The 13,690-nt window shown below is 38.9% G+C and overlaps 1 protein-coding gene across 3 annotated transcripts; it reads left to right on the plus strand.

Annotated features, from left to right (window-relative positions):
- The first annotated feature begins 365 nt into the window (after positions 1-365).
- Positions 366-7,529, plus strand: LOC133928603 (serine/threonine-protein phosphatase 5-like). 3 transcript variants are annotated; one of them, XM_062375015.1, is made up of 13 exons: positions 366-711; positions 1,765-1,910; positions 2,279-2,448; positions 2,531-2,602; positions 2,723-2,873; positions 3,969-4,077; positions 4,166-4,283; positions 5,177-5,324; positions 5,479-5,727; positions 6,203-6,328; positions 6,494-6,594; positions 6,806-6,880; positions 7,188-7,529. In XM_062375015.1, the coding sequence occupies exons 2-13, from the start codon at positions 1,838-1,840 to the stop codon at positions 7,245-7,247; spliced, it is 1,452 nt and encodes a 483-aa protein (XP_062230999.1). In that variant the 5' UTR covers positions 366-711; positions 1,765-1,837; the 3' UTR covers positions 7,248-7,529. The 3 variants fall into 3 exon arrangements, with proteins under 3 accessions (XP_062230999.1, XP_062231000.1, XP_062231001.1); XM_062375016.1 differs by having other exon boundaries at positions 1,815-1,910; XM_062375017.1 differs by having other exon boundaries at positions 1,819-1,910.
- Positions 7,530-13,690: the final 6,161 nt, after the last annotated feature.

The following is a 13,690-nucleotide window of genomic DNA, read 5'->3' on the forward strand; positions in this document are numbered from 1 at the left end:
GTGTAATTAACACTATTTCTAATGGTCATATCATATTACAATTTAGAGTATAACGGAACTTAAAACAATGTTAATATATTGCAAAAAGGTACAATATGATATATTATGTATTTTTTATTAAATATTTAAGCATGATTACACAGATAAATTGAATATTTAATATTTGAATGTAATATTTTAATGACAATATGCAATGAGCCACAACTTAAACTTTTATTAAGAACTGTTGGAAAACGTGCGGGGGGGGGGGGCGTTCCATAATGTTTTTTAGTCAAATTTGAAATGTGGATTTTTCATGGAAAAAAAGAAAAAAAAAGAGGAAGCGTTGGCTTAATGGGCTTACTCCAGCAATGCCGAGCATCCTATTTAGCCCACTCGGCTGCCGTTAGGGTTTCAGAAGAGGCTGCGGCGGCGCTCGAGCACGCCCCCTTCCTGCGCCACGTTCACCCGGCGGACTCGGACTCGGTCGCGGGAGCGTGGAAGCTGGCGGACCCGGCAGCTCCTCTCTTCCTCTTTCTACCCAATCTGCAACCTCACCTTCCCCGTCTCTACTCTTCTCCTTGTCCAGCTCGATTCCGTCGCGGACCTCGTCTCCAACTCCGACAGGCGCCAGCGCGTTTCTCTGCTCGTTCCGCCGCCGGGACACCTCGGGCGGCCGCCAGACCTCGCCTGAGTGGTGGATCCGCCCCTGCGGGAACTCTTGTTTAGAAGGTATATGATTAGGTAGTATAACTTCATGGTAACCTAATAGGCATTAAATTTTGTAAGGAAGTGCTTGCAAAGTAAAGTTACAGCCTGATGAATAGAAAAAGATGTTGTAGAAAAGGGAAGTATGACGGAGGACCTTGCTGGGAGAATAGCTGGTACGTGGTGGACTTGGGTTTGGAACTCCAATTATGCGTGCATCATATATGAGAGTAAAATAGAGAGATGGAACTCTTATTATTTTGATTTTTTGTGTCTTGGTTCTATCTGATGGTCCTTGACATGGGATCAGGTGTGTCAGGGCTCAGGTGTGATTGGTTGGTCCTGTAATGAGTTGATCCATGCGGAGGGAGATCTTGGGTGGAGCTTGAGTGATGGCCCAAAAGCCTAACTATGGTGTTTAGGTTTCATGGCTGAAAGAAGAGCATGTAAAAAGGTTTCCGAAGAAAAGAGAAATGCTTAAGGACCTTAACGAGGAGATATCTGGTTTTCCCTGTTTCAGAATCCAATCTTGTGTGGACCTTAATGAGTGTTGGGCATGTGATATCTTCAACTCTTGGTGTCTTGGTTTGTTCAGATGGTTTGCGATGTAGATCAGGTGAAATGTCAGGACTTGGACTGACTGGGTAGGGCCTGTGATGGTGTTGCTCTAGGGGATGGATGGCTCCAGTAGGGCTGCCCAGGGGCTCTTGTGCTGCAGAATCTTGCGAGCTGGCTTCTTGCGCTAATGTGCCTCTGGTTTTTCATGATGTGCCCTCTTCTGTTCTGCTCTCTAAGTGAATAAGTAGTGGTGATAGTTCTAATCCACATTTCCAGCAACATTGCGATCTCATGAAGTTGTTACATTCTTTTGGTATGTAAGTGTCATAGTGTGGCCTGAGTGCATTAGAGTTTAGGTTGCATATTTTGGCATGCTGGGATAGATTGTGATATGTGCTACCGCCATGAAGTATGGATCATAAGTTTCTAGAAAAGATGCTAAAGCTTTTATTATACTTTTTCATGGTACTCTCATACTTCCTTAGTTCTCTCACTAACTTTTTCCTTTTGCAAATGCAGTGTGTGGGTAGAGGTCTTTAAGTCTTCATACTAAGTTGCCCTTTCTGTAGACAGCTGAAGGATAACAACAATCATGGATGCTAATGCAAATTCAGATGTGCAAAAGGCCGAGGAGCTGAAACTTAAGGCAAATGATGCCTTCAAGGGTACGTCAGGACTTGACCTGCCTCTTCCAACTGTGTAGTTGGAGCGCTAAAATTTTGCTTTTGCACTCCATATAGGTCTATTGTCATATACAAAAATTACTTCTGAGTTCCTTACTAAAGTGGGCAAAAAATAAATTGTATGACGACTGCATTTTTCTATGAAATTGAAACAACGCCTAAAAAAGTTGAGACATATTAGTGTTCTTTGCTAAATTTGAAAATTCCAAATTCCCAATCAATGGAAAAGCATAATTTATCGTTCATCAACCAAACTTAAATACATGCAGAGAATTGTTAGGCTACTGATGTTCATTTTTAGTGTTCTCTGTGAGTGGTGGTACTTACTACTTGCTACATATTTCCTTCAGCAAACAAGTTCTCGCAGGCTATAGAGTTGTACAGTCAAGCAATTGAGCTGAACAGTACGAATGCGGTTTACTGGGCAAACCGTGCATTTGCACACGCAAAATTAGAGGAATATGGAAGTGCAGTGCAGGATGCTACACAAGCCATTGAAATTGATCCAAGATATTCAAAAGTAAGTGATGATGCTACTTTTTACTGACTTGGTGTCCTATTTTTTTGAGTTTGTGTATTCGATGAACTTTTCTTTTGTGTAGGGTTATTATAGACGTGGTGCAGCATATCTTGCCATGGGGAAGATCAAGGAAGCCCTGAAGGACTTTCAGCAGGTTAGCAAACTGTTCTCCTTGTTTCCTTCGCTGCTAGACTGCCAATTGATATTGTTAGTCAATTTGATTTTGTTGGTTTTCCTTTCAAACCTGTGTAATTAAACCATACTTATTTATTAGGTTAAAAAAATCTGCCCGAATGATCCAGACGCTACAAGAAAATTGAAAGAGTGTGAGAAAGCTGTCCAAAAAATCCGTTTTGAAGAAGCAATTTCTGTCGGAGATGCAGAGAGGCGCTCTGTGGCTGATTCTATCGACTACCATATCATAGGTTTCTTGTATTTACCTTCTGCAGGATATTTGTACACTAGTTGCCCCATGTTCTACGATGTTGCGGCATTAGAGAACTTAAGAGTTTTACTAATTTACTATCATCCCGATAAAGTAATACTACATTTGATATAAAATATAAGCCCATTTAGGATTGTTGTTGCTCAAACCTTTTTAGCTTTGACCCATCAATATCTTAAAACTCTTATACATTGACAACATAATATTGATGTTACTAGATTCATCATAAAAAATACTTTCTTAATATATAACTCTTTCTACTAGAAATAATTTATTTCCATATATATTGCTCTTCAAAGTGTCATATTGGAGATCATGTTGATGTCCTAATGGACTTATATTTGGGATCAGAGGGGATATTGTTTATGAGTTATGTGCTAATGCACCTCCATTAGCTTTTGTTGAATCATAGATTAGAGTTGTATGGCTGCTCTGCTTTTGTCAAAATCTATGCATTGTTCTTTATGCTTATTATTTATAACCCTAAAATAATTCAAAAGTTTGCTGAGGTGGGGCGTGAGCCTTACATGCTGAATCTGTCTTTGCCACTTTGCTATGATTTTGATTACTCTCATAATTCTTGTATTAGCATTGGCAAAGGAGGTACTGCATTTGCCAATAATGTTTCTCCAATGGAAACGGAGAGTACTGGATGAATATGTAGAAGTAAACCTGAGGATTCTTAGTTGTTATGGTATACAAATGAAACGTGTGGTCTCATATGCTTTATAGATGTTGTGGGTGATTAAAGTTGCTCTTCATTGTTCTTCTAAGTGAGAAGAGCCTGCCCAGTCATCACTGGCTACTTTTATTAAAAAATGATGCCTACTTTTGATTTCTGAGTGCCCACAGTAACTTAATTGGCTTTATAATTCATTAGCTTTATAATTCTACTGTTGTGAATCCAGCTTGACTTGTGTTATTGTTCCATTGAAAATTTGAAATTTGTATGTCTATGCAGCATGTGAGCCCTTATATTTCATTTTCGAGTGAGTGGAGGCTTCTGTTATTTGGACAACTTATCTCAGCATATTTCACATTCTAATTAAGGTCCACAATTCTTTTCATTCATCAGAAGTAGAGTCGCAATATGCGGGACCAAGAAATGATGGAGAAGAAATAACATTGGATTTTGTCAAGGCGATGTTGGATGAATTTAAGAAGCAGAAATGCATACATAAACGGTACACTTCAAATGATGGAAAGATCTTACGTGTTTCTTGTCGTATATCTGTTCTCTTAGTCATTTACTTTTTTAACTTCTCAATGTAGATATGCATATCAGATTGTGTTAAACACCTTGGAGTTGTTGCGTTCGATGCCTTCACTTATTGATGTGAATGTTCCAAATGGTGGTCATTTTACAGTTTGTGGTGATGTTCATGGCCAGGTATGTATGTTTAATGGATGCATCACTTGAAGTGATTATTTAGACTTTACTCCCTCCATTCGTTTTAGATTTGAGCATGCTTACTAAGAGAAGAACACAAGATGATCACATCACTCTATTAAAGTTGTGTCTCTTGCTACATCATTTGATTCATTTGTCTTCTAAATCACCATCTTCGATCTTTAATTTGTAATTACCACCTACAAATGAACAAACAGACTGGGTTGTAAAATATACTACCTCTGATCCCTAATATAAGTCCATTTAGGTTTGTCCTAAGTTAAACCTTTTTAGCTTTGACCATCAATAGCTAAAAAAATCATATAGATTGACAACATAAGTTGATGTTACTAGATTCATCATGAAAAATACTTTCATAATATATAACTCTTTCAATTTGAAATGATATATTTTTATAGATATTATTAGTCAAAGTGTCATATTGGAGACCATGTCGTAGGTAGTAGTTGTGGTCGACGGGAGGGCGAGGTCGATAACCTCGCCTCCCCGGCGCCGTGGTGGAGGAGATGGCTGAGAGAGAGAGAGCTTTTGCTTTGAATATTACCTCTCCTTATACAGGGAGGTGATTACAATCCTAGTACAACTCCAAATCCTGACTTACCAAACTTGTCTCTTGCTGAATTGGAAACTAAATCAAACTCTCAAACTCTATCTCCTAACCAAATCAAATCCGACTCCTTCCAACTTTATCTCCTAACAAAAAAGGCAAGTGGTGATCTGCTGCCAGCCCTATTTCCTATTACGGCGACTATAGGACCGGCCCCACATAACAGTGTCAGTTGGCCTGGCTAAAATTTGTATTGTCATATTATTCCTTTAAGTTGTACTAATTGACATTTGTTAATCTTTTGCTTTTCTTGTTTCCTGTGCAGTACTTTGATTTGCTTAACATATTTGAGCTCAATGGGCTTCCCTCAGAAGAAAATCCTTACCTCTTCAATGGTGATTTTGTGGACAGAGGATCTTTCTCTGTCGAAGTCATACTCACCCTTTTTGCTTTCAAGTGCCTCTATCCAAAAGGTACTCTCTACACATTTTGTTAATTCCTCGAACTGAACAACATTACACAATTTATTACTTTAGTAGTTCTGGTGTGTTGACTTTTGATAAATCGAGCTGCTTTTATGTTGTATATGTTATAATGTTGCTTTGGGTTAATCTTTTAATGTTTCAGCTATGTACCTTGCTAGAGGAAATCATGAAAGCAAGAGCATGAACAAAATATATGGTTTCGAGGGTGAAGTGAGGTCAAAGTTGGGTGAAAAATTTGTTGAACTATTTGCTGAAGTCTTTTGTTGGTTGCCCCTTGCTCATGTCATCAACAAGAAGGTCTTTGTAGTCCATGGAGGTCTCTTTAGTGTTGATGGAGTGAAGCTTTCTGACATTAGGTCCATTGATCGTTTCTGTGAGCCTCCTGAAGAAGGTACGCTGTCCTTATTTTTTTTTTGTATATTTGTTTGATACTTAATTTATTTCCATCTAATATTATGAATGCTTTACAATTGTGGCCGTTCATCCCCACTTGATTTAGCCACTATCTGTATACGTTATCCATGTTCATGGTTTGAGTTTTCTTTTGTTATCTTTGAACCACAAAGGTGGTATACTGAAGTTCCATTGCTTGGTCAACTTACCACAGTATCACATGACCTTTACCCCAAAGTACTTTTCTTCATGAGAGATGACTGTTGCCCATTAACTTGGGAGGGGTTGAACCTCACTGCGAAGTTATGGCCCAAAGTTGAAATATTAACTATTATTTTCATAAGCTGAATTTCTTTCAAAATAATGTTTCCAGCATCAGTTGTGACATGCTTACTTTTTGTCAAAATGAAAATTTTCATGCCCATCCTTTCTATTGGCTATTTGGCAATGTAACTACTGGTTTTTATTGACAGGTTTAATGTGTGAACTACTATGGAGTGACCCTCAGCCTCAGCTTGGAAGAGGTCCAAGCAAACGTGGTGTTGCTCTTTCCTTTGGCGCGGATGTGACGAAGAAGTTTTTACAGGACAATGACCTGGGTATGTAGCTGGGTGTCATTGCTAAATAGATTTTTGAACCAGCTGTTACTTCCAATTGTTTCTTTTGAAAGGACTGTTAAGTGCAATATTGTTGTGGGATCTTGTTTACTGAAGGAAATTCGCATTGATATGTTTTCGCTTTTCATTTTCCTGATGAGCTACCAGATCTAGTTGTCCGATCCCATGAAGTGAAGGATGAAGGTTATGAAATTGAACATGATGGAAAACTTATAACAGTCTTCTCTGCGCCTAATTATTGTGACCAGGTATAGCTCTATAACACTGTGTTGCTTGCTTGGACTAACATCCATTTGCATCGTTGTGTCATGGAATGTTGTTAGCTTTTCTTGAAGCCTTAAGTCCTGTTTTGGTTCAGCTCCACATTGTTGTTGGTAGTACTCTTAAATAGTTGTCCCATCCAGTTTATGTATTATTGAAGGATGTTGTTTAATCTTGTTAATTGCATTTTTGATACAGATGGGCAACAAGGGTGCATTTATTCGGTTCACATCTCCAGAACTGAAACCAGATATTGTTACTTTCTCAGCTGTGGTGAGTTGTACACTTTTCTTTTATGTTTGGATGCATTTTATGGAAGTCAAGTTTGCATCACAAGCACAAGCTGTTTGTGCGGGAAGTGTGTACCGAAGTCCAGGGTATAGCAGACTCAAACTGGGGCAAACCTGGATCCTTCCTGTTTTCAGAAATTGTCCAGTTTGTCTGTCCAGTTTGAACATTAGTGATCCCTTTGGTTGTTATTTTGATTTTATCATGCTCCTGTAAACCATTTTAGCACCAATCTGATTACTTCTTGGATATCTGATTGAGACGTTGTTACACTTGCTGATGCATCTTGCAGCCACATCCTGATGTCAAGCCCATGGCATATGCAAATAACTTCCTCAGGATGTTCCAATGACAGAAGATAGCAACCTTATTTAGCAATTTTTATTGTGACGAGTTTGCCCCCCCCCCCCCCCCCCCCAGTTATCTCTTTCTAGGTTTGCAAGCATGCGCTGCCTTGTACAACAAATCAAGTGGTGAAAGCAGGAATGAAGTTGTCCATGTAGTGCAATGGTACATCCAATTTTTGTTGAATTAATATTCTTGTAACATCCTAGATCATTAGATTCTAGTTTACTTTCAAAATTGTTAAATCGTCGTCTTCTTTCTCTTAATATATTGGCTAAGTTACATGTCATATGTGCATTGCTTTCTTGCACCAAATTCTGTTTTTGTGTCTCAGTAGTTCTCTGGTCAAAGGAATCATTGCATTCAACCCGTAATTTTATCGTATAATTTGGTTTCCTTTGGTTAATTTTAATCATCTCTTCAAAATCGTGCAAGTAAAATGGCATATGTTAAGTTGTAAATGTCGAGAGTCCATACTCTGAAGCTTGTGCTCTGTTTTGTCGTGTATGAACTTGTTGGTAGACCTGGGTGAGGCAGGATGGCCAGCAAGAATATCCATTTTGTTGGCACGCTCCTGTGTGCGCTATCGGATGTAACTTAAAACCTAGTACACTCGTTTGATTTGATAACTGAGTGGATTAATCCATCGTTATCTCATAATCAGCATACGGCTAACACAAAATTGTCATTTGACATCATTATACCCATGAGATGATTGTATGGTGTTTGAACCCATGCCCCGGTGCTTTTAAACTGAAGGAACCGTTCTTGATTCAATATGATAGTTGAAAAAAAAAAATTATCGCAACCGCTTGTAATGGTGTATGGATGCATGATGCTCCTAACCTAAAAAGATGACAATTAATTTTGGTGTTCAAATAGATGTCGCTTTTGGCCGATGGCAATATTTTCGACAGGCTACCCTTATTTGTTGTTTCTTAATACTGGTGGTTAAGATGTAATGCCTCGGCCAATTCAACCAGGTGCACTGTTGTAGTGGGATTTATAAACCCAAGCATTTCAAACGTAGCATCCTAAACTATTTGAAGGCGAAAGTGTAAGCGGGTGCTAAGTATGCATGAGTGTGCGATTGAGCAATACAACGAATTTTATAGGCTAGGGCAATAAATAAAATACAGATCCGACAGGGAACTTTTCTAGAGACGTGCATGTATTGATTGTGTGGCTTTTCTGTCTGGATCATAGCGTGTTCAAAATTGAAGATTCGTATGGTTTAACTAAGTAATACTAATAACATATTAACATGTCGCTTTCTCCATATGGAAGATCACAGCGTCATGTGTCAATGAACTTGCTGTGATACATCAAGCGATATGTTTGACATGTTAAAGAAATATGGAACGGACAGGTAACTAAACTTAAGATGCACCACTGCTTATAACCTCAAATATCTTACGGGATATTATAGTTGGTTTAAAAAACCCATCTGTGATAAAGATAAGGTTTACAGTTCAGTAGCTGTAAAATTATTTGAGATAGAGGAACATTACATACGACCCCCAACAATAACTATTTGGAATATCATCGTAGACAATTTTATTTAATAGCCGTCTATGATATCATCAAGCATGCTACACGGTTTGTATATGAGGCTGTCTGTGCTATAATTCCATATGGTAATTTTAAAGAGCCATCTGTGATACGGTAGTTATTACAGTGTAGAATACGATGTGCAGGGTAGCTGTCAAGACCAGTCTAAAATACTATGTGTAGGGTAGCTGTTGAGAATAGTCCAAGAAACATATCAATCTTAGCTATATGTTGAGCATCGGAATAAATCTCAATACACAATACTTCATTGGTGATAATCATTACTGTCAAAGATTAGTGCCAGATAATATATCCGTAATTAAATAGTGGTACCTTCGAGATCAGGGATCAAGGAGAAAACAAGATACACTATGTATACATGTTGGATTCCCAATTAGAGTAATACATGTAGATGCTTCCGTATATTGATAGTCTCCAGTATAAACAATATGGCTATGCAGTGAATATAACCCTTTTAGGCATGTATGTGATTGTAGTGATTCATAATAACATAGTCAATAGGACAAATATGTTCATGTAGTATATGTCTTAGTAGGTCTCATAGATGCAATACATGAAGAAGCCATCATAGCTGGGACGAATATTAATTGAACTGAAGAAGTAATAGGAAAAATGACCTTATCGGATGATCTTTGGTTGTTGTACACACCAGAGTATTTTTTACCTCAGAGGAGAAAAAGGAGAAGAGTACACCGAATAATCCAGTGCTCTGATCGGTGCATACACCAGAGCATTTTGTCTTAGAGAAGGTTCTGCGGTTCAACACACACTATATGCACACTGGAGCATTTTCTAGGAGAAGTGCAAATCTTTAGAGGAATGGTTTGAAATCACTGGATGGTTTGGTATTCAGAAGAATACACCGAAGGCTTGACCGAAGGTTTTCATAGGTGTGAGAAGTTTTACACACCGAATGGTTCGGTGATCAGAGGGATTTTACACACCAGATAATTGAACAGTGAGAAGTGGCTCAGTCAGGCTCAAGTATACATATCGAATGGTTCAGTGATGGAGTTGAAGGTTATACTAGAATATTCGGTATTCACAAATAAATTTGAGTGGAGTTCCAACGGCTAGTTTATACTACTATACACACCGGATCATCTGGTGTTAGTACTGTTGTTGACACCGGATCATCCGATGTTCACAATTTGTTAGAGCCGTTTTAGCAGCGGCTAGTTTGCGGGGTTGAGGCTATAAATACCTCTCTACTCGACCATGTGAGGGTGCTTGAGTCTAGAGAAGCTCATAGACACAAGCCATCAGAGTGTTTAAATTGATCATTCAAGGCAATTAACAACAATATTAGGGAGTCATTAGTGCAAATAGGCTTAGAGAGAGTTGTTGCTGCCTAGAGAGAGGATCAAGTAGTGATCCTAGTTTGTACCAAGTGGTACGCCGGTATCTTAAAGTATTGGTGACTCACCGGTACCTTGGGTCTTGGTGGCTCAAGCTCGTTGACCCTTCGACTTGGTGTGGACCGACCGCAAGATTCTTGTATGGGGATGCAAAGACCCTTGCCTTGGTGGTTCAAGCTCCGAAGTGAAGATGGTGGCAAGTGACTGAAAGAGGCTGCTAGAAATGCAAGACAAAGACTACATCATGACCTCCTACAACTTTAAGTAAGTTTGATACGTCAATTAGTTCTAAGGGTTTATTTTGCACCTAACTTGGTTGATAAAAAATCTAACATAAGTATTCATGTAGCAATCACTTTATTTTTATAATGTTGATGCCGAAGTGGAGCAGACTCATGGTCCTTGACTCAGCCGATCTTCCCCCAATCATCCTACCAAGATCTCATCGACATTGTACAAATGTAAAGAAAATCCTCATACAAACAATCCTTATAATTCATTTATGAATTGATGATAACTTCTTGACATTCATATAAGGCTTATAAGTGGTACGTGCTGCAAGGTGGGAGACATGATACGACCAAGCTAGATGAGATGTTTGTCTGTACACTCTTTTCGGTATAACACACCTCTAACGCTTGTATCTTACTATTTATGATGAAGAGTACTATTGAACTAACGAATATATTGCATTATTGTTTGAAGTGCCACAAGTAAGGTTTTGACACCATTCTTTGTGGATACTATGTTTGCTAGTTTCTTAGGGTAAACGGGAGGTACATAATCAACCATGAGTACGTAAGTCATCATTGTGCTTACACATTCTTATTTAGTTCTGTTTCCATTGTCACCAGTGTTTTAACTCTTTTAGTTGTATTTTCATTACAGGCATGGAGGATTGAATGTACTAACTCCTTGCTCAGCGATAAAAGATATTCAAAACATCCAATATGACATGTGTCAGTTCATCATACACAAAATCATCCACAAGAATGGAAGGTTCTTTGACCACGGAGGTGAATTGGCTATCCATCCGAGGCTTTGTGAGTGGGAGAGGCAACACTACTTTAAGTATTGTTAGTTGAGTTATTGTTGTACTTGTGTTGAATTTGTTTGGTGATGTAAATATTATGTTAAAATCTATGTTCAAATGCTATTGAAATTTGTGATATTAATCTGTCTTGAAATCTGGAGGGAATAAAATATAAGCCTATTATGAATTTGGAATGAAATACATACATGGGCGAATCCTTATGTCACCTGCCTATGGTATTCTATTTATCTACTGGCAGATACTAAAGTATGCCGCCTGTGAAAACCTATTACTAGAGGTGGTCCGCTTAAGAAACCTCATGTGAAAACCTATTACCAGAGGCGTTTCCACAGGTGGTCACTTTTGTACGTGTGGAAATCGTCCATTTCCACAGGCCTTTGACAGAGGCGGGTGACTAAATGCCTGTGAAATGAGTTATCACCCGCCTCTATAAATTGTTTCTATAGTAGTGCATCTTCCTCCAAACTGCCTCCGCACCGTCCCCTCTTCCTTTGAATTGTCACCTCCTCTTCCTCCACATCTCTAGCATGCATTGGAGCCGCCAACATAAAATGATGCTATGGCCAGCATCGTGGGTGCTCGCTTCCTCCCCCTTGCCGGATTCGCGCTGCCGCCAGGTCCTCCACCTCCTTGATGTTCACCGACGTCACATCCTCCTCCTCCCTGGATCTGCACCGCACCACCCCCGGGTCCTTCATCTCCTCGACGTCCATCGCTGCCCTGTCCTCCTCCTTCCTGATTCCGCACTGCACCGCTGCATTGACCTTGTCCTTGGCCACCACCTCATCCCTTTGTTGGCTTCCTCCTTCTCCACTTAGCATCTCCACTGTGCCAATTGAGGTAGAGGGATTCTACCATTTTATATGGATTTTAGAGGGTTTTTTAGCCCGTAGATTTTAGATGAGTTTTTTGGCATATGGGTTTAGATGTTCTAGAATTTATATATGGAGATAAATTTAGTCCTTTTATATAAGTGACTTGCCATTTATCTGTTGACTAATTTGTTGCAAATAATCTAGTTGTATCATGTTGCCTTATTTTTAATTGCATTGTAGAGGAATTTTATAGATTTTTTTTTTGTATTTTAGAGGTTTTTTAGTTGGCACATAATTTTTTTTTCTATTCTCATGCTGTACCGTATTTTTTGTTTTAATTTTACATTTTTCCAAAAGCATAATGGTAGATTCATTCGTTTATTTGCTAGTTAGCTCGATATTATTTCTGGTCCTCATGAACGCTTCCGCTTGCTGCTGGATGTCATGCTCATCCAAATCATTTTTTTTACTATTGCTACTAATCTGCAATATGGCTTAGGTCATCCTAACACTAAGATTACATTCTATTGCCATGACAATAAATTCTTTGTTCTCTACCCTTTAGTTTTAGATGTTAGCTATCTGAATGCACATCTATTTACTTGAGATGATGACACTGTGATTTTTAGCCTTATTGCGGATTGCACCTTCTACACTGAGGATAATGATCATGCGTTAGAAGAAGCTTAGGAGGATTTTTTTAGATAGAATATCTTCACTTCGGTGGAGTCTGCTGAATATTTTGGTTGGAGACATGTGTGTAGTTCTAAACAACGAATCTATATTCTATAATGATATGTATAATATTAATTATCCTTTGATATTGCATATGTCTCGTGATAAACTGTGTTCATTATAATCCTTCATATCCTCCTCCCTAGATCTGTAGTGCATCAACTCGTCGACCTCCTCCCCGCCACCGCTTTGACCTCATCCCCATCGTTGCCTCGTCCCCGATCCAGCTTCCTCCTCCACCGAGCCCCTCCACCACACCGACCAAGATGCACTCCTTATGTGGATAATTTTAGATATTGTACAACATTTCTGATGAATTTCAGCTGACATTTAGATGAATTTCAGATAATGTGCATGGTAGCATGGTTCTTTTTAAACTTTCCGTATTTATTGTGCATTGTAGTGGTGATTATCATTCTTGTTAAACTAGTGGTTCAAGTAATGTACATGACAGTATGGTCAGGTGTATGTGCATATATACATGGTTTGTGTCTTTATGCTGTTTGTTGCAGATTGCATGGCCCAACTCCTGAGGGTAGCCAGAAAGTAGGAAAACCATACAAGTTGTGTACTCGAGATAGGATCCATTTGCTGTTATTCAACATAAAGTAGACATCTTAAAAGGAACAGTATGTGATACCGCACTAAAAGCCGATGATTCTTGTTATGAGCCGTCTATGATGTATGAGTTGTTGCTGCCTGTGGTGATATGGATGGTTGCCATCGAAGATGGTTTTTTTTTTCTGTTGAGAACCGTTTATGATATTAGCTAACACAGATAGTGGACGAGCCATATGTTATTATTGGGTTCATTATAATCATTTTACGGTCGACTGAAGGAAAACCATCTGGCATAATGATTTGGAGCCGCTTGTTATAAAACGTTCTGGACTAGTGCAGGACGCCATGTGGTTTG

The sequence above is a fragment of the Phragmites australis genome, chromosome 9 (assembly GCF_958298935.1).
Source record: "Phragmites australis chromosome 9, lpPhrAust1.1, whole genome shotgun sequence".
NCBI lineage: Eukaryota > Viridiplantae > Streptophyta > Magnoliopsida > Poales > Poaceae > Phragmites > Phragmites australis.